The following is a 21,637-nucleotide window of genomic DNA, read 5'->3' as shown; positions in this document are numbered from 1 at the left end:
TCGCGACGCCCGTCCCCGGTGGCCCTGGAACCGCGGCTGCAAAGCCCCGCCCCCCCCGCCCCCCGGGCCGGGTGGCGCCACCGGCCTTCGGACCTGCCCCTCCTCCGCCCTTCTACGCGGCCGCGGCCGGAGCCCGCAGCTTCGAGACCCGCTGTGCTCGGCGACATGGCCGGCGGCCACCGCCTCCTGCTGGAGAACGCGCGGCAAGTGGTGGCGGTGTGCGCCCGGGGCGAGCGCTTCCTGGCGCGGGACGCGCTGCACAGACTGGTAGTGCTGGAGGGCGCCAGCCTGGTGGTGGGCACGTAAGTGGCCGAGCGCTCTGCGGCTGCGGGTGCCCGGGGTCGTGCGCGTGCCAGGGGGACCCGTCCGCCAAAGCCCGGCTTGGGGCTCATTCTCTAACTTGTGCGCTGCGGAGGGAGACATGGGCACGCCTGCCCTCTTAAGCGCCTGTTGCTAACGTTTTTGACCATTTCGGGTGTTTTTCATTTGGGAAAAAAAAAAAAAAAAGAGCTTTCAAGCGACACCTCCCACTGGGGCGCATCAGGATCTGCTTCTGCTAATAAAATATCACTGCAGCAATCAGAAGGGGTAGGGGTTCTCCCGGATGCTTGCTTAAGTGCCTGCCTCAGGTGGCTGAAGAGTTTTTTTTTAAGGCAGACTTCTGATCCCTGCCTCCCCTCCCCCCACAGACCCCCTATCCCCAGATCCTTTTTTTCAAGTTTAACTGAGGTGTAATTGACATACAGCACTGTATAAATTTAAAGTATTCCGTATGATTTGATTTACATCCATCATGAAATGATTACCACAGTAAGTATACTGAACATCCATCCTCTCATAGAGACACAAAAATCAAAAAAAGGGAAAAAATGTTTTTCCTTATGACCAGAACTTGTAGGACTTATAAAGCAATGTTCATTATATTGATCACGCTGTTCGTTACCTCCGTAGTATTTATTTATCTCATAACTGGAAGTGTGTACGTTTTAACTACCTTCATCCAAGACCCACCACTCCCTCCTCGCCTGTGGCCAGGTCTTTTGAATCGGGATCTCTGTGGGTGGCATTCTGAGATCTGATTTTTTCCAAGCACTGGCTCCCACCTGCCTGGTCTCTACGCGAAGCTTTGGAACCATCGAAAATGCTGAGACGGGGAAGGCATGGGCTGATAGGGAATTCAGATTCCGCCACCAGAGAGGACATTTTCAGTTATGTTCATTTAAACTTCTGAGAATGGAAGAACAGCCAAGTTCGGGAGGGCAGACCTGGAGTGTGAGTGGGGGTGGCATGCCCATTGGAGAGCCCCCTGGTGCTGTGCTTACACAAGGCTCACCTCATCTGCGATTGCTTAGAGTTGTGTAAGAGCCCAGCTTTTGGGGACTCTGGGGATGTGTGTTAGTTAATTAACAAAGGAATAAAAACATTCCCAGTGTCACTGTCAAAAACTGGCTAAAATCAGTTAACAGAATAGCACAGAGGTAGGAATCTAGGGCTAGTTGATGACCCTTCTCCATGGCCTTCCGTCTGGCTCAGCTGGGCATTGCCCTCCTCCTCAGTCACTGCCTCATCTCTCATGGTGCGTCTGCTTTCCAGCCGGTAGGAAAGAGGAAGGGAAAAGAACCCTGTGGACTAGAGTTTAGTCACGTGACCACACCTGGCTGATGGGAGACTTGCAAATAAAGTCTTTATTTTGGACAGTCATGAGAGCAGCTAAAATTTAGGAATCTAGCACTGTGGGAAAAGGGGCCGTTGATCTTGGGGAACGACTGGCCATGTCTGCTGGATGTGATTTGACTGTTTGCCTTGCGTCTGACCAGAGTCACTTTTCCAAAGACACAACAAGCTCAAGAAGGAAATGCAATAAATAGTGCCTGACGCCAAAAGTCATTGATGACACATTTTAAATCATTGGTCACATATTTAAATCACTTCTCACACTATTTCCCCTGAACTTAAGATAGGAATGCTTTCTCGATTTTTCTTCAGGGATGGGTTCCTAAAAGCCATTGGTCCCGCCGATGCCATCCGAGAACTGTTTGCGGAAGACACATTCGAAGAGAGAATTGACTGTTCTGGGAAATGCATCTTGCCAGGTATTAACCTCTCTTTCAATAAAGCCCTGAAGTCAGTTTTAGTAATGTAAAGAGGAAGAGTAATAGCGTGTTTTAAATAGGTTCTCAAGATGAAAATCAAATATAATAACAGCTCCCATTTATTGAATTTATACTGTTAAGTAGCTAGCTGCTTTACAAACAAGTACATTTGCATGTTGCGTTCTTATACCTGTCTGTAAAGTGTGTCACAGATTAGAACACTCGTGTTTAGGGGTGAAAATCTTACCGGTGAAAGGGAAGCCAGGAATCAAATTCATTTATTCACTGCACTTCTTCCCACTCACATGGTGGAGAGAAACCAGCTATGGTGGGTTTAGGTTCAAAAACTGTCACCTTTATCCATTCAGTGCCAAAGAGAGGCAAACAGGGCAAGCTATTCTAATTCCAGAATATACTGTACATTTGTATGGAATACGCAACAAAGGATTCATCTCTAGACAGAAAACAAACAAACAGAAAACCCCAGAGATTTCACTGAAGTTCATTTGTGTCTTAATGGTTGACAACAGAATCGGTTTATTAACCGTTACCTCCTCCATTACCTGGGTTTGATGGCTTCATGTAATCATCTGAAACAAGTTTCATAAAATTTGAGTTCTGTGCAAACACAGAGGCCAGGATTTATGCTTTTAAAATGTATACATCTGACAGAGCTTCTGCCTTTTGGCTCCTGGAGGTCAGGAGAGAAAGTCAGGATGACACCTCAGGAGAAAAAGAATATAGTAGACACCAATCTGAATAGAGACTTTTGATTTTACTCCAGTCAGCACTCAAGAGCCATTTAATCCATAAGGTATTTTGCATGTTCTGGAAAAACACACTCTGCTGAATTGTACCTGGATAAACAAAAGTTCCAAGTGATTATAGTTTCTCTTTAATAAATACATTTCTCTTTGAAAATTTTGTATTGACGTATAGTTGATGTATGATATTATATGTTATAGGTGTACGATATAGTGATTCACAGTTTTTAAAGCTTATATTTCATTTAGAGTTATAAAATACTTGCTATATTCTCCACTATAATCTACTTCTTTCTTAGCGATTCATCTTGCTGATTTCATATTTTCCCTCCTCAAAGTGGAGGGTAGGGGTTTCTTACTCTGTGTTACACGCAGATGATTCCTTGGTGATACAGTCCTTGGTTTTGTCCAACTTAATAGATTTCACAGCCTGTTTTCAAGCTTGCTTGCCGAGCATGGATTTCTTGGGCAAAAGAAGCTGCATTTCTTTAGGGGATGTTTTCATCATGTTAAGTCAGCCTCCTCCGTGAGAGCCTCCTAGAGTAGCGTCTTCTTGGAGCCGTGGGGACAGCTGTTTCTGCCTCCGCGCACCTGCAGGATGGCTGACCCCCCTCATGCTTTCCTAAGACCTGTATTGTATAGTCTGCCGATTGTCTCCTTTCAATGTCTTAACTTTAAAAACGATTTGATTGATTGATTACAGGTCTCGTGGATGCACACACACATCCAGTGTGGGCTGGAGAAAGAGTTCACGAGTTCGCCATGAAGGTAACTGCAATAAACAATGGCAGATGGGAATAAAGCACAAATTATAGACAAATCATTTTCTAAGGAGTTGGTGGGCTGTTAGGCTTTACGGAATATATCCCCCAGGTCTTTTTTATTGATGTATGCTTAATTGACAATGTTAGGTTCAAGTGTGCAGCAATGTGAATATATATATATTCTTTTTCAGATCCTTTTCCATTATAGGTTATTATAACATATTGAATAGAGCTGCCTGTGCTATAGAGTGGGTCCTTGCTGTTTACTTGTTTTATATATGGTGGAATTTATGTTCATCCCTAACTCCTAATTATCTCCACTCTTCCTGCCCATCCTCTTTGGTAACCATAAGTTTGCTTTCTATGTCTGCAGGTCTGTTTTTGTTTTATAAATAAGTACCTTTGTATTATTTTTTAGATTCCACATATAAATGATATCAGTCTTTCTCTGACTTACTTCTCTCAGGGTGATAATCTCTAAGTTATCACCCTTGTTGCTGCAAATGGTATTATTTCATTCTTTTTATGGCTAAGTAATATTCCATTCCACACACACACACACACACACATCTTTGTCCATCATCTATCAATGAATATTTAGGTTGCCTCCATGTCTCGGCTATTGTGAATAGTGCTGCTATGAACATTGGGGTGCATGTATCTTTTCAAATTAGAGTTTGTCTGGGTATATGCCAACAGTGTAGAGGCTTCCTTTTTCTCCACACTTCTCCAGCATTTATTATTTGTAGACTTTTTAATGATGGCCATTCTGAGGTGATAGCTCGGTATAGGTTTGATTTGCATTTCTCCAATAACTGGCCATACTGACCAACTTTTCATGTGCCTGTTGCCCATCTGTCTGTCTTTGGAGAAATGTCTGTTTAATTCTGCCCATGTTTTGATTGGGTTGTTTGGGTCTTTAATTTTTTTTTGTATTAAGCAGTATGAGCTGTTTGTATATTCTGAAAAGTGACATGTTTTTTAAATGGATATTTTTACTGTAATTTATGGAAAATAAATTACAACAACTGATAATTGAATCTTTATTTTGTGCATAGGGTAGCCATCATTTTAAGTAGAATAGTTTTCAAAATGGTTTAGGTGCAAAATCCTCCTTTTAAAATAGGGCTGACCTGCTTTGCTCACTAATTTCTCCTCTCTTTCTCTTCCTCTCGGCCCATCAAAGGCAGCCTTTGAAGGGACTCCAGGAAACAGTTTGAAAATCACTATTCATTGTGGTCAAACTTGGAAAAATACATTATTAATCACAAAAATAAATACTGTTGCCTTTTTTCCCCAGAAAAATGAGACTTGTTAAGAAACATAAATTGTAGTCTAGCAAAGGCTCAGTGACTAACAAAGTCATTAATAAGCCCTAGTCAACTCCCAAATCCCTGGTTGGACCTATTCTCACATTGCTAATTTGTTTTTAGTAGACTTTTTTGGGGGGTCTTTTTTTTTCTTCTTTTTTTAGGCCGACACCCACAGCTTGTGAGGTTCCCAGGCTAGGGGTCCAACTGGAGCTGTAGCCACAGCCACACAGAAGCAGAGCCACATCTGCAACCTACACCACAGCTCATGGCAACACCAGATCCTCAACCCACCAAGTGAGGCCAGGATCAAACCCTTGTCCTCATGGATACTAGTCGGGTTTGTTAACTGCTGAGCCACTCTGGGCACTCCGTGTTTTTAGGAGACTTTATTTTTTAGAACAGTTTTAGGTTCACAGCAGAACTGAGTGGAAGGTACAGAGATCTCCCATATCCCAACCCCTACCCCCCACCACCCCAAGGACAGCCCCTCCGTTTCCACCATCCCTGACCAGAGTGGGATTCTGTTACTGTGGATCAACCTACGTTGGCGTATCCCTGTCACCCAGAGTCCATAATTTTGGTTTCTCTTTGTGTTGTGTGTTCTATGGGTTTAGACAAAAATATAATGACATGTATCCAGCATTGTAGTGTATCCTGCAGAGTGATTTGACGCCCCTAAAAATCCTCTGTGCTTTTCTAGTCGTCCCTCCCTCCCCACGACCCCTTGAAATCAACCACTGACCTTTTTAACTGTCTCCATAGTTTTGTTTTTCCCAGGATGTCACGTAGCTGGAATCCCACAGTATGTATGTAGCCTTTTCAGATGGGCTTCTTTGACTTAGTAATAGGCAATGAAGCGTCTCCATGTCTTTTCTTCACATTTTTAAAAACCAAACTAAACAAACAACATCCTAACAGCTACACCGGGTTCGTTCACAAAAAGAAAACCTGTCTTTGGATCGTGTGTCCCTTTCTCCATGACTAGAGCTGTGTTTAAGACTTTGCTGCATCATAGAGGAGTTCTCTTGCGGCACAGTGGGTTAAGGATCCGCACTGTCACTGCAGTGGCTTGAATCACGGAGGTCGGCTGGAAAGTCCAGGTGGCCAAATGCGGAGGGGTGGAAACGCCCTGGATGACTGCAGTGGGGTTCCCTGATCCCCAAGCTTTTTTCCTAGGTGCTGAGGGGCGGGCTGAGGCTAGCTGATTCACACTGGGGCTGACCCAGTTGTTAAAATCCAGAAATCCTTCTGTGCTTGTTGGTAAATGGTCGCTACTGAGACCCCAAGCCCCCACTGCATCTCCATTTCTGCCACTTGGGTCCCTTCCTGGCACACCCCTGCCTCCCTCCCCAGCTCGCCACCACCCAGGTGAAGCAGGGACTTGAGGATCTGTGTGCCCCAGCATCCTTTCTGACGGGTGGGTGCCTGTGCCATCTATATTGTTAATCAGGTCGAATGTCACCCCTGGGTGTAGGTTTCGCAGACTTGTCTGCAAACCTCCCTGCATGTCCCAAGCCTGAGGATGAGCCGGTGTGTTCAGTTGGCAGGAGCCACGTACATGGAAATCCACCAGGCTGGAGGAGGGATCAATTTCACGTGGAGCGCACGCGCCAGGCCTCGGAGGAGGAGCTGTTCCGCTCCCTGCAGCAGCGGCTGGGGTGCATGATGAGGGCGGGGAGCACGCTGGTGGAGTGCAAGAGCGGCTACGGCCTCAGCCTGGAGACGGAGCTCAAGATGCTGCGCGTGATTGAGCGCGCCCGGCGGGAGCTGGACATCGCATCTCGGCCACGTACTGCGGGGCCCACGCAGTGCCAAAGTAACTTCAGCCCAAGGGACCGGGGCTTACCCAGGGGTTTTGAGAACAAAGAAGAGTTGGGTGGTGCCCAGTGGGGGCTGCGTGCCCCGGGGGGGAAGGTGCACCAGCCCTTTGGCTCTTGCGGTGAGACCAGAAGAGCCTTTGGAAAGATGTCCGGGTTCTCGCAGTCAGTCATCTTATGCGTGGTTCTAGGAAGGTGGTCCCCACCAGATGCAGCAGGTGCCCAGCACACCCATCCGCCTGCAAGTCCCTTAAATATCGGAGGAAGAAGAGATGTTCAAAACTCTTTTAGTTAACAAAAAGAAATTCCTGATAGGTCCAGTAAAATGATAGATATTAATTGAAATTATTTGCCATGACAGAGTATAAAGGCATTTTAGAGATTGAGTAACGCCCCGTGGGTCAAGATGACACACAGAGGTTTTTATTTTGTTCATCTGTTTGCTTATTTAGCAGCAGACATTTTTGTTTTATTGTTGTAAAGGTTTTTTTGTTTGTTTGTTTTCCCAGCTTTCCTCTTTATCTAAAAAGTTCTTGCTGTATGGATTTGCTGTAGACAATTCTGTCCCCTTCTGTATCTGCATCTTATCTGTCCTAGCTTACTAGATCCCAAGGCCCACAGTTCCAGAACCAAAAGATCCAAAAGAAAATCCAGGACTTGAAAATGCACAAGGTGGCTCCAAAGTCTTATTGCAGTTTTTTTAATTTTTAAAATTTTTATTTTTTTTGTTACACCCACGGCTTGCAGAAGTTCTGGGCTGAGATGGAACCTGTGCCACAGCAGTGACAATGCAGATCCTTCACCCGATGAGGCACAAGAGAACTCTGTTAATGCAGGGGTTTTTTTTCCTTTCTTTTTTTCTTTTTAGGGCCACACCTGTGGCATATGGAAGTTCCCAGGCTAGGGGTCAGATTGGAACTGCAGCTACCGACCTGTGCTGCAGCTATGGCAAAGTGGGATCTTAGCTGCATCTGCGACCTACACGGCAGCCTGTGGCAACGCGGATCCTTCCTTAACCCACTGAGCGAGGTCAGGGATCAACCCACGTGCTCATGGATGCAAGTTGGGTTCTTAACTCACTGAGCCACAGCAGGAATTCCCCTTAGTGCAGTTTCAGGTTTGATGGCCTAGATGACATATGCTGCAGGCTTACAAAAATGGTTCAATGATTTAAATAGTAAAATCAGTCAATAAATTATATGAAGATATGAATAATTAAATCCTTTAAGGATTAATCATTTAAAAATTTTCACATTGTTTTGTGAATTTCGAAAATCACTTTAATGTTAGTATTCTGTTTGACATCTTCAATCAGAGGAACTAAAAAAATGAACATTGAAAATTTTTATGAAACATTTACAAAACTAATTAAGTAGAAAATAATTAATATTTCCAATGATAGGTGTTGTATGTTTTTAGCAGTTATACTTCTGAAATTATTAAGAGCTGAAACTGCCTAAGACTTTAGGGATAGCCTGTCTCTGACAGTCGTTTTTTTTGTCTTGTTTTGTTTTTTTTCAGTAGGAAAGGCATTGTGACATGGTGGAAAAATCTCAGGCTTTGGAGGGACACCAAACCTAGGTTTAAATCTAGCTTCGCCACTTTCAGCTGGGCGATTTGGGAGCATACTCTAACTTCTCTGACTATGAATTGCTCATCTGTAAATCAGCTATACAACACCCTTATTCTATATGATTGAAGATTAGAAGCAACATGTATTAAGTACTGTCTCCTCAGAGTCTACCTCTGTCTACCTGCCCGGATGGTTTTAGCCGAGTGAGAGCCTCTCTGTGTGACAAACACCAGGCTGAAATTTACAGACATTTTCTCCATGTGCCAGTTAGCCTCTGAGGTCTGATCTTTATCCCCGATCAAGCCTGAGGCCCAGAGGAGGCCAGATGACATCTATATCATGGGTCCAAAGTTATACAGGCAGGAAATGGCAGCGCTGTGTCTCTCTGACATGAGAGCCCAGCCCTTTCTCATATATAACTACCCCCAAATCTTAGAGAGAATTTCAGGGCCTCCTGCTCTCCTCTTCTGCCATGTCCCAAATGGTGAGACAGAACGGCTCAGGCAGATGCTTCTAGAAACTGTGGAAGAAGAAAAAGTCAGGGTGATGGCTGGGGCCTTGTAAGGGGCCCACAGTCTGGTTGTTAGGGAAGCATCCGGGATGTCCTCTAAGTGTCCTTGACAAGAAGATTCGGTTTTTCAGCCACGTGGCCTTGCTGGCGTTCCCAAAGACAGCCTGCATGGGTGAGGCATCTGGGTTTCTGAACTTAGGGTCCGTGTGTCTGGAAGTCTTGTCAGTACCTCTGCCGTCTAGGTCTGTGCCAATTGCTAAGCGTCCTGAGTTGTAACTTTGAGTCTTTCTTTAGCCCTCTGAGGCTTCGGATCATTTACCTTCAGTTTCTCAGGTTCTCGGAGTGCCAGAAACCCCTTTCTCCCATCGGTTTTTTAAAACTTGCCCGTGGTAATTGCCTCGTCTCCCCTCAGAGGAAAAACTGCTCCTGAAGCTGCTGATGACATCATCCACAGCCACTCCCAAAGCTGCAGGAACTTGGGAGAAACGGAGAAATACGCGTTGACAACATAGATGTGTTCTGTGAGAAAGGGGTCTTCGATCTCGAGGCCACCAGAAGGATCCTGCAAAGTGGGAAAGACGCGGGGCTGCAGATTAACTTTCACGGGGACGAGCTCCACCCAATGAAGGCGGCCGAGGTACGGTTGACCCCGGGCTCCTGCTCTGGAAACTCGAGTTCCTTCCGAGGAAGGAGTGGCCTTCGGAAAAGACGGAGAGTGAGGAGATGTGTTTGCACGGTGTGCGGGTTGGTCCCGTTAAGCCTTGGGGTCCCTGACTTTTTGCCCATCATCTACTTTTATCATCTCCTCCCGTTGACCTTAGCAGAAGGAGAACCTGTGTGATCTCATGTCCTGAATTCGCAGCCTGTTGGGATTGGCACGCAAAGCCACCCTGGCACAGTCGATTAATTGCACGTGCACCTTCTAGAATCTGGAAGCATCCAGATGAATTCTAGTGGAGCACACCATTGATAGCCCCAAGGTGATTTTTAAATCTATACGTCTCTCCCAGATGTATTTATTCTTGCTTTCTGCAAATATTGGCATGTCTGCTCTGTGCCAGGCCCTGTTTTTGGCACTGAGGGTTCTGCAGTGAGGAAGAGGCACGAAATCCCTGCAGCTGTGGGTCTAGCTGTCTTTCCTTTAAGCCTTGGAGCTGAACAAGCAACTGCCTTTGGGCATATGAGCAAATGTAGATGCTGCACCTGTGTCTTCACTGCCCCGTGTTCAGTAGTATGAAGTCTCTCTTTTTTTTCTTTTTGGTCTTTTTAGAGCCACACCCGTGGCATATGGAGGTTCCCAGGCTAGGGGTCGAATCAGAGCTATAGCTGCTGGCCAATGTCACAGCCACAGCAACACAAGATCTGAGCTGCGTCTGCGACCTACACCACAGCTCACGGCACTGCCGGATCCTTAACCCACTGAGCAAGGCCAGAGATTGAGTCTGTGTCCTCATGGATGCTAGTCAGATTCGCTTCCCCTGAGCCACGATGGGCACTCCCCAGTATGATCTCTTAGGATCACTTCCAATGCTTGTCCCGGGTCCCCCGCCCCAGCATGTGCCTCCACTGCCTATTGCCTCCGTCAAACCCTGGACATGGTTCTGCCTCTCCCCTCCCCCTCCCTTACCACATTTCACCCGACTGGGAACTCCTCCCGCTTCTCCTCCTCAGTGTCTCTGGCTCCCCTCCACCGCCCTGCCTCGTCCAAACCACTGTCAGCTCTGACCAGGGTTCCGGCATCGCGTCTTCTCCTCGCCTCCGTTCCAACCTGTTCCTTGACCCCGATCCGGCCGTGCATCCCTTCCTCGCTCTCCGTGGCTGAAAACCACTGAAAGCCTTACCATTGCTCTTCCAACGAATTCTCAACTCTGGACCAGGGTCTAGTCCTTGCTGGCCTCTTTGTTTGCCTCTCTCTTGGCTGCCCCCGGTTTCACCTGCTCCACCCCTGCACCATAAACCAGCCACAGGAAATGGCTTTTCGTGACCGAGGCTCCCGTGGCTCTTACCTGTTGCTCCTCTAATCTGAACACTCCCCTGCGGCTGGTTCTACCTCTCCTGCACGTTTCATCCTAGCGACCCCTTCTCTGAGACCCTCCCCAGACCTCTCCAAGAGTGGGTTACAGCCCCTCCTTGTCCTTGGCCCATGTTATTAAAATCACCCCGTGATTCCTACTGGCCTGCACCTGCGCTGAGCATGGCACCCGCGTCTTCTTACTCAGCCCACCCCCCGGGGGGTTAGCACAGCGCCTGGCATACAGATGGTTTTAGAAAGTACATGTTTGTTGGAAGTTTGCGGGATGAATGTGAACAGGTTGGTCAAAAGACACTTTAGGCTGTAGGGAGTGGCTGGTGCATTGACTCCATAGAGGTCCATACCCAGCGTGAGCTAATCAAGTTTGGAAGAGTGAGGAGGATTCCGAGATCAGAAAGGAACGCTCCCTGGGGCACATTGTCTGCCCTGTCCTCAGAGCACCCCCCCGGCCCCCCCATCTAAATGCTCCTCCACCAGAGCCAGCTGCTGCTGAGGGGGTCTCCTCCCTGCCCTGCTGGGGACATCGCAGCCTCCCGGGGCCGCAGTGTAATGTCAAGTATCAGTCACCTTTCAGCCTGGGGTACTGTGTGTGCATGTGCACATTTGTGTGTGTGTGTGTGTGGTGTGAAAAGTTGTCAGGTTGAGAAGTCTCCTTTAATGCATGTTTCCACTTTGCCTTCTTATGAGAGCCTTACCTCTTCTTGGTTCTCGTGGAACGATCCAGCCCAAACTTCATCTGGAGAAAAACCAAGTTCAAGAAGATCATCTCACATTGTACAAATGACTCCATGGTTCTCAAGTTTGTTTCCTTCACTCATGTGCTTTCAGTGAGGGAAGTTGCACTCCAGATACCTTTCTGGTGCTTTTATGACGCTATAATAATCAGATTTTCCTACCAGTATCACTCACATGTTCTATTCTAATTCATACGATTCATTAAATGTTCCGTTTTAGCAAATGTTGGAAGACACGAGTAAGCATGTGTGCGAAAGAATGGATTTTCAAGTAGCATGCTGGCTAATTTTCAGATGGATGTGCACTTTACCTATCTGGGGCTTCTGCTTATGACAGGTAGTCGGCAAGAAAGCTGAACAATAGGGTGCTGTTTGTTTTTGCAGGAAGAGCCGCTTGATAGTCCTTTATTGATTTGTTGTTGCTGTGGGTGAAACCTCTCTCTCTCCCCATTCTGCTCAGCTCGGGGCGGAACTGGGAGCGCAGGCAGTCAGTCACCTTGAAGAAGTGAGTGATGAGGGCATCGATGCCATGGCAACAGCCCGATGTGCTGCCATCCTCCTGCCCACCACCGCCTACATGCTGAGGTGAGCTTGCTTCTCACCCTCATGCAAGAGCTGCGATTACAGCTGTGAAGACCCAGACTCCTGAGACGCCCCCATGTTACTTCATCACCCTTACAGCCCTTCAACCTGCAGCTCCCGAACACCCAGCTCCTGAAAGAGGCCTCTTCTGGTGTGATGTTTCTCATGACTTACCCCGAGGGAAGAGCTTAGACCCAAATTGTGTCTGAGGGGTGGGATTATCGGGGCGAGTGGATTTTCTTTTTCTTTCTTCTTTGTTTTTGGAATTTTCCAACTGAAAAACATCCATGTGTATTGCTTTTATAATTAGAAAACAGTGGTACACTTTAAAACTAGGCGTAAGCTGCTCGGGATATTTCACAGCATTCCGAATCTGAATGAGCTATTTCTAAGAGGATGCAGGTGCAACTATAATTCTCATAAACCATGGGCATGGGAGAAAGAGGAGAGGTCTAAGGAGAGTTTGTGGCATCTCCCCAGGGATTTTGCTGTGTGCCCTTCGTGGATCGCGTCCACGTGGCCCGATGTTTATGGCTGCCGTCGCCCCAGTGCTACCAACCGTGAGACCTGAGGTCTCCTGACTCATTGGACCACTTCTGTGACCACCACCGAGTTTGTGGTTAGAAGGGCCAGCAGTTAGGAGGCAGTTTATTTCCTCTTTTTTCTGTTTATCTTTATTTATTTTTATTTTTTATTTTTTTGCCTTTTAGGGCCACACCTGCAGCATATGGAAATTCCCAGGCTAGGGGTCGAATGGGAGCCATAGCTGCCACCTGCACCACAGCCACAGCATTGCAGGTTCCGAGCCCATTGGCGACCTACACCACAACTCACAGCAGCACTGGATCCCTGACCCACTGAGCAAGGCCAGGGATCAAACCCGCATCCTCATGGATCCTGATTGGGTTCATTACCACTGAACCAGGATGGGAACTCCTATCTCCTCTTAGGACCGGATGCCTTCTGTGTGGTTGGGGTACATGGTTTTATTTGGAGTGGGGGATGTGACTGCAGTTATGGCCTTAGGACAGTGCCTCAGGGTGTGTTTGACAATATCCAAAGACATTCTTGGTTGTCACAACAAGGGGTGCTGCTCTCATCTAGTGGGTAGAGGCCAAGGAGGCTGCTCGACATCCTACAGTGCACAGAACAGCCCCCTAGAGCAAAAAATCACCAGCAGTGGTAGAAATGCATCCTGTGCATTTAAGGAACAAGATTGAGGCCAGAGAGGCTTGAGCAAGGAGGAGAGGCAGGAGATGAGGCCAGAAGGCGGGGCAGCTCTTGAAAGGCCAAGTTGATGGTACAGACAGAAAGCCCCGGGGAAGCCGCTGAGTGTTGGTAAAAGCACAGAGACATGATCTAACTGATTTTTCTAAAGGATGCCTCTGGCTGCTAGCTAGAGAACGTATTTGAGGGGGCTGGAGGGTAGAAGCAGCAAAGCCAGTTAGAATGATTTCACAGATGTCCCGGCAAGAGATGATGGTGAATTGGCGGAGGGGTAGGAAGATGCGCCGGATTCTGGATATGGTTTTAAGATGGAGCCGACAAGATTTTCCGATGGGTTGGATGTGACTGTGAGAGATGCCTCAAGGATGACTGAGGTTCTCGAGCCTGGCACGTGGTTTTCACTTGAGGGGTGGTTTTAGGATGAAAGTTAATGTACAATGCATTATGTAAACCTCATTGTTTGGTTATACTTGGGAGGAGAAAACCATTTACTACAGTTGAAAATAATGTTATGTTGTCTTTTTCTTCCTTTGTAAGGATCTCTGAATATATTTTAAGATGGTCATGATAATCCCAGATTAAAGAAGTTAATCATAGCCCAGTGATGTCAAAAGTAGGATGCTAAAAATCAGGAGTCCTGGGGTTTTGACCGACTCCACCGCTAATCACTTAACCTTGAGTTTCTGTTTCTTCTTCCAGAACCCAAAGGGCATGGCTAGCTTCAGTCTGCTTCCATTCTGCACATCTACTCTGCCAATGCTCTGCTTTTCGAGACTGACATGGTTTTTTTTTCCCTTTCCCTAGACTGAAGCAGCCTCGAGCCAGAAAGATGTTAGACGAAGGGGTAATAGTCGCTCTGGGCAGTGATTTCAACCCTAATGCATATTGTTTTTCAATGGTAATTATTTTTAATGTGCCTTTCAGAGCAGACGACGAAACTTCTACCAAGCGTATAATGTAAAAAGATTTCACTCACTTTTAAAATGTATTAAAGATCTAAAAATATTTTCCTGTCCAACAAGAAGAAAAGTATAGACACCAATATAATTGGCTATTTCTGTTTTAAAAATATTTTTTATTTTTGTTTTCTTAGGGCTGCACCTGTGGCATATGGAGGTTCCCAGGCTAGGGGTCTAATCGGAGCTGTAGCTGCTGGCCTATGCCACAGCCACAGCAATGCAGGATCCGAGCTGTGTCTGCAGCCTACACCACAGCTCATGGCAATGCCAGATCCTTAACCCACTGAGCAAGGCCAGGGATTGAACCCACATCCTCATGGATACTAGTCACGTTTGTTCCTGCTGAGCCACAACGGGGACTCCTAACTAGCCATTTCTATGCCACTCGAATGCCTCCAGCCTTAGAGAAAGAAGGTTCTGTGATGCTTCGAGGCAGCCTTGGACATTGTGGTTCTGCAGTAACCTCTTTCCCCTCTCAGAATTGCGTAAACTCAAAGAAGTTTTTTCAGTAAGTTTTAGCGATTAAGTGTGAAAGTGAACAAGGTGCAAATAAATATTAAATACATATGGGGGTGGGAGGGTAAGAACCATCTATAATAAATCTTTTCCAAGGCATAAGAATCTTTATGGGAAAATTTAATCATTACTAATTCAGCCGGTTCCACTTAATGTTTAATTATCATTATTTATTGTGCTGTGTCGAGAAACGTCCTAGGTGGCAGCTGGCATTTTGCCACTGGTCTGCAATGCTCTTCTCTCCCCTTCGCAGCCCATGGTCATGCATCTGGCCTGTGTGAACATGAGAATGTCCATGCCTGAGGCCCTGGCCGCGGCCACCATCAATGCCGCCTATGCCCTGGGAAGGTCTCACACTCACGGATCTTTGGAAATTGGCAAACAGGGCGATCTCATCATCATTAATTCACCAGGTGCGTGTTCTCCCCGCTGAGCCATTGCGCTGTGCGCCCCCCGTGATACGGACCCCGGCTGTACCCACTCTCCCCTGCTTCGTCGTGTCGGGCTCTGTGTAAGCACAGAAGCTGCCCCGGCTTCTCAGTGTCACCCCTTTCTCGCCCTCCCCCATTTTGTAAAGTTTGGTTGCAGCACATTGAGTGACAATGTTGCGATGGTTTCTGCTGTACAACCAAGGGGTTCTGTGACACACTAGTGTCGCCCCTTTCCGAGCAAAGTCACCCGGAAGTCTGCAGCTGCAGGATAGACCAGCTTTTCTGGTCTCTCCGTCCGTCTTCTGTCATTCACGGATCTCCAGGTTTCTGCTCTGTTTACCTGGACTTCGGAGTGTGCCCTCTGGCATGTGGTTTTGTTTTTCTTCTCGGATTCTGACCTTTTCTGCTCGCCCTGGGCCACGCAGGTCCCCCCTCTGGCTCGTCACCCTGGTTCTGAGTCTTTGCCTGTCTGACTTCTCATTCCTCCTGGGTCCCAAAGCCTTGCGTCAGTTTTCCTGCACCTGGTTTTGTATGAGTCACCCACCGTGTGCTGCTGCCTCCTGGGCCTCCGATGCAATGCTTTGAGTCTTATCATTTAAATCTTCCAGTTGTGAATCCTATGGGGTCTGGACCCTAGCAAGCCTCTCCCAGCCATTGGACACTGTGTTCAGCCAAAGGGAGAGCTTCCATAGCTCTGCTCTCTAGGGTCATAAGCCACTGTCCCTATTGAAAGTAATGCTGATGTGACCATTTGCGCGTCACTTCATTGAATCAAAGACTTTGAGATCAAATACTTTAATCATATCCGTAAACGCTATTTGATTTAGCACATAGACTAATGATCATCTTGCTCTACCATTTTAAAAAGCCACGTATGAATAAGTGCAGAGACATTTTCAGAGAATGTATTTTGAAAGTAATAGTTATTGACAAATGAATCGTTTGGATGTGTATGCATTAAAGTCATGTTTGATTTCTTTCTAGATGGGAGCATTTGATTACCAGTTTGGAGGCCATCATGAATTAATCGAATATGTTATAGTTAAAGGAAAAGTCGTCTATAAAAAACAATAGGTCAGTAAAGAGAGAGCAGACTCTTTGACTATATAGAAAGTCCATAGTTACATTACAAGTTAGAATACCTTCGCGGTTTACCAGGATGGTGTTACTTAAATATGTTTCAGTGTTTTGTTAACCCACTTGAAAAACTCAAGGGATTCACTTGTCTTAACATGTGCACCTGGACCTATAAACATGTAAACTATTTGTGAGGATAATCTCAAAACATGCAACCCCTTCACATGAATCATTGCAAATATTCCGAAGATGAATAACATGATGGCATATCACAGACATGCCTTTGTGGGGAAAAGCAGATCGGCCAATAGGTCGACACAGCATAAAAGTCTCATTTAGGGCGTGCCCACTGTGGCTCAGCAGAAACCAATCTGACTAGTATCCACGAGGATCTCTGGCCTCGCTCAGTGGGTTACGGATCGAGCGTTGCCATGAGCTGTGGTGTAGGTCTCGGACGTGGCTTGGATTCCGCATTTCTGTGGCTCTGGTGTAGGTTGACAGCTATAGCTCCGATTCGACTCTTAGCCTGGGAACATCCATGTGCCGCAGGTGCGGTCCTAAAAAGACAAAAGACAAAAAAAAAAAAATTCCTATTATGTTTCTACTTTTCAAATTTTAGTTCTTGGAGTCCCTGGTAGCTCAGTGGCTTAAGGATCTGGTGGTGTCGCTGCTGTGGCTCAGGTTGGATCCCCAGCCCAGGAATTTCCGCATGATGCGAGCATGGCCAAAACCAAGCAAACACATTTCAGTTCTTAAATTATATTTAGAGAAAAGTTGGGGATGGTGGGAAATCCAAGCCGTCTGCCGCAAACTAAGCTAAAGTGTAGCCATCTGTAATGAGCAAACAGTTTTTCTTTCCCTCGCACAGTTTGTCTTTCTAGATGCTCTTCAAATGTTATCAGTTTTCCCCTGAGGAAAGGTCTTCTATTTGCTTCTCAGTCCTTGCAACAGAGCTTCGTAGCAGAGTTCAAGGCTTGGCATTTTATATACCAGTAGAGGGATCTTCCTCCAATGTATGCATTTTGACCAAATCCACAAATGTAATTTTTTAAATGGTTTTTGAGTTTTTGATTCACCTTACAAATGTATTAAATATGTTATCACTCTCAATAAATATTTGCTGTCACTATGATTGCTGTTGTTCACAGCCTGGGAAGCAGATGAGTGGTGGTGTGTTTTAGAACTTCTTAGGAAATGAACAAATGACAGCGGATAAGGCGATGACATAAAGAGAAAGTGGCTGGTTCCATCACTGGGTGTCTCTAAAGCGATGTGAGTTTCCTTGAAATCTTTTTCAGCGCTTTTAAGCATCCTTATAGTCACAACTGCAGGATTAAGCTTTGTCCTGTTTATGAAGAAATGATTAGAGAAGTAAATGTTAACCATCCAAAGTATCGGAGTTCCCGTCGTGGTGCAGCGGAAACGAATCCGACTAGGAACCATGAGGTTGCAGGTTCGATCCCTGGCCTCGCTCAGTAGGTTAAGGATCCGGCGTTGCCATGAGCCGTGGCATAGGTGTAGGCTGGCAGCTACAGCTGCGATTCGACCCCTAGCCTGGGAACCTCCACGTGCCAGGGGTGCGGCCCTAAAAAGCAAAAGAACCCCAACCCCCAAAGCATCCCTCATTTCAGGTTAACAGAGACTGACTGAATGAGACTTTACTGTATTCAATATAGATGAAATCGCATGCCCCTCGTCGGAAGGCTAAGGGTAACAGTGCGTGTCGCTGTCACTGGCTAGTGGCTCGGGGTCTCTCTCCTCGCGTGCTCAGGGAAGAAGCCGTGACAGGGTGCGGGGAGCACAGCGCAGGAGATGGACATAAAGGCCCAAACCCTTGGAATAAGAAGGGGAAGCACGTGCTATTTTCCCTCTGGGAGACCGCGTTCATGTCTTTTTTTGCGTGAAAGCAGAAGCGGATCCCACCCGCAGCTGCCTGGGTCCTCCCGGCCAGTGTCCTGTAAGCCCCTGCATCTCAGGGGAGTTTGCTAGACGTGCGGAACCTCGGCCCCGCTCCAGACCGGCTGAATCAGAGTCTGGGCTTAACAAGCCTGCGGGGGATGTGTAGGCCCATTCAAGTCTGAGAAGGGCCGCCGTCTAGGCGCTGGCCACGTGGATTTTCACACTGTGCCCCCCAATCTCCATTTGCTTTTGCTGCTCCAGGCCTTGCAGCCCTGTTCCCTCTGTCAGGAATGCTTTTCCTGCTTCCCTCAATGGGAAATCAGAGCAAATCCCCCCCCATCCCTAATGTGCTCCCCTATCTCTATAGTAGCCTTTATAGCCTCCTAATGGAACTGTCTTTCTCTTTAGATTCTGAGAGAGGGGCCTGGTCCTGTTCCCAGGATCTCCTGTGGCGACTGCTTCATAGTAGCAGATCAGTAAATGAATTAATGGATGGCTCTCCACACGTACGGATGGTCAGGGTGAAAACGACGTATTAAAAGACACTCACCAGGAGTTCCTGTCACGGAGCAGTGGAAATGAACCTGACTAGGAACGATGAGGTTGTGGGTTCGATCCCTGGCCTCGCTCAGTGGGTTAGGGATCTGGCGTTGCTGTGGCTCTGGCATAGGCCGGCAGCTGTAGCTCCAATTCGTCCCCTAGCCTGGGAATCTCCATATGCTGCAGGTGTGGCCCTAAAAAAATGAGAACAAAACAAAACTCAACACTCAGCAGGCCGACACAGGCATGCAGTATGAAGGATCATCCTGTCCTGTGAGCTGGAAAGGGCATGTGAATTCCTTAGTATAACGTCCAAGGATGAGGCTTATGGGGGAGTGAAGTGTGGAGTAAAACCCAGCAAGAAGCAGTTCCACGTTTGGGTGGAGAGGGCTATTGCATTCTCAGCTTGGGAAATCACAGGATGTTGATGCCAGGGACAGGGTCTAAGACGGAGCATCATGGGATGTGCAGAAGCGAGGGCCCGAGTCCCCCTAGAGTAGAGGGTTCAGTGGGGGCTGGGAGCACAGGGGCAGGGCAGCTCAGATTTCACAGGGCTTGGAATGCAGGCTCACTCGTTGAAACTTGATTTTATCTTTGGCAGTGCCTGTGGCACGCGGACCTTCCCAGGCCAGGATCAAACCTGTGCCACAGCTGTGACCTGAGCCACAGTGGTGACAACGCCAGATCCTTTAACCGCTCAGCCACCAGAGGACTCCTGGAGCTTTATTTTTAAAGTCGGCGGAAGCCACTACGAGCTTTTGAACAGCACGGTTGTGGAAAGAGTAATCTGGTGTCAGTGTACACAGTAGGCACTCAAACATGTGCTGTGTGAGTGCAGTCTGGCAAGACACCTTAGGCAAGTCCTTCGGTGGAGACGGAGGCACCAGGAGCTAGAAGTCCAGGGGGAACGCTCTTGAAATGGCACGTGAGATGCGCAAACCCCTCCCTGCCTAAACGTGGTTGGAAAAATAAGGAAGCTTACTGGCTCCCCCTTGGAAAGACACAGGAAGCACAAGCATCAGGACAGGGTTGTCCAGCAGATCTGTAATCCTGAAGGCCCATATTCCTTCCCTCCCTCTGCCGTGTCATCCAGCGTCGGTGGTACCCCAAGGCCAGCTTCCCCCCAGGTGTGGCTGGCTGGCGACAGCCAGAGGGGCGCTCTGCCTCCTCCCTCAGGTCAAGCAGGAGGGAGACAAAGCTTGGCTGTCATGGCTCTCAGGAGAGAAAGCATTTTCTTTTTTTTTGTCTTTTTAGGGCTGCACCCATGGCATATGGAGGTTCCCAGGCTAAGGGACCAATTGGAACAGCAGCTGCCAGCCTACCCCACAGCCACAGCTATAGCAATGTGGCATCCAAGCCGTGTCTGCCACCTACACCGCAGCTCATGGCAACACCAGATCCTTAACCCACTGAGCCAGGCCAGGGATCGAACCCGAGTCCTCATGGATGCTAGTCAGATTCATTTCCACTGAGTTACGATAGGTGCTCCGAGAGAAAGCATTTTCTTGAAGCCTCCCATAAAATTCTGTGTCTCACTGGCAACCTCTGCTGTCTCTTGGACTAATCACCCAGGAAAGGGAACAGGACACCTTCGAGATGAACCAGGCCTGCTCCTGCAGCTGCCCCTGCACCAAGCCTGCACCTTGTGTGTTTCCTCTAGCTCTTATTTGGTTTTGTTTTTTGGTATAATTTCAGTGTTTACATTAAATAAATTAAGACATTCAGCCCACATGATCCCCCAAGTGCAAAACGGTCCTGCAATGCATGCGACAATTAGAAGGTTTAATGAAGAGAGAATAATTCAGTGGCCTGACTTAGAAATGAGACACAGGTAATGACAAGTAGCTTCTTTGGAATGGTTCAGGTGATGTATGGAATTTTATGCACATGGCACGTCGTGACAATAAGAGCCCCCAAATCACACGCCCCTGTGTTCCTCTCCCAAACTGGCTTCGGCTTGACTTGTGACTTGCTTTGGCCAACAGGACTTTAGCAAATGTGGCACAGTGGATGCTTGTGGTTTGTTTGGGGTTTGCTCTCTGGCTGCCCTGAGGCGGCAGGTGAAGAAGCCCAGGTGAGCTCACCGGCCAGAAATCGGGATCCTCTAACTCTTGCTGCTCCTCAGTGGGAAAGAGAGACAGAGTATGTGAGTCAATCCTAGTTCCTAAAGGCATTTTCTACAGTGTTAACATTCACTGATGAAATATTTTAGAAATGTAATTAACTACAGTTAGGATAGCCTTTCTCAGAGTTCCCACTGTGGCTCAGTGGGTTAACTAGTGTCCATGAGGATGCAGGTTCAATCCCTGGCCTTGCTCAGTGGGTTAAGGATCCAGCGTTGCCGGGAGCTGTGGTGTAGGTTGCAGACACGGCTTGGATCCTGCGTTGCTGTGGCTGTGGTGTAGGCTGGCAGCTGTAGCTCCGATTCGACCCCTAGTCTGGGAACTTCCATATGCTGCGGGTGTGGTCCTAAAAAAAAAAAGACCCCCCTCCAAAAAAAAAAAAAAAAAGTCATGACACACCATAAAACTCTTAGAAAAACAGAAGACTCTATTGTGAAATACACGCTCGACCCATGTTAGGCTGTGCCTGGGCAAGTGGGCAAGCATGTGCATCCTTTTCTTGACCAGCCGCAGTGGTTAGAGCCATGGCTGCAGACTCCTGCCTGTGGAGTGCCTTGCTCCTGTTTGCACTGGTGTGTGCAAAGGCACAGCCTTAGGAAGCCAGGAAGTCACATGACTCACCCTTCATCCCGGCAATTCCACTTAAGCCTTTCCGGGAGCTTCTTTATCTTCTTTGGCGGGG

The 21,637-nt window shown here is 47.5% G+C and overlaps 1 protein-coding gene across 1 annotated transcript; it reads left to right on the top strand.

Annotated features, from left to right (window-relative positions):
* On the top strand, window positions 141-17,525 carry AMDHD1 (amidohydrolase domain containing 1). Its single transcript, XM_021092739.1, is given in 13 exon segments — window positions 141-302; window positions 1,987-2,093; window positions 3,561-3,625; window positions 6,475-6,529; window positions 6,532-6,708; window positions 6,711-6,750; window positions 9,248-9,291; window positions 9,294-9,472; window positions 12,062-12,186; window positions 14,215-14,308; window positions 15,139-15,302; window positions 16,280-16,311; window positions 16,314-17,525. Coding segments are annotated over 13 exon segments (1,296 nt in total). The 5' UTR covers window positions 141-165; the 3' UTR covers window positions 16,391-17,525.

Source organism: Sus scrofa, chromosome 5 (assembly GCF_000003025.6).
Source record: "Sus scrofa isolate TJ Tabasco breed Duroc chromosome 5, Sscrofa11.1, whole genome shotgun sequence".
Taxonomy (NCBI): domain Eukaryota; kingdom Metazoa; phylum Chordata; class Mammalia; order Artiodactyla; family Suidae; genus Sus; species Sus scrofa.
Note: the sequence above shows the minus strand (reverse complement) of the source record. Positions and strands in the feature narration are given on the sequence as shown.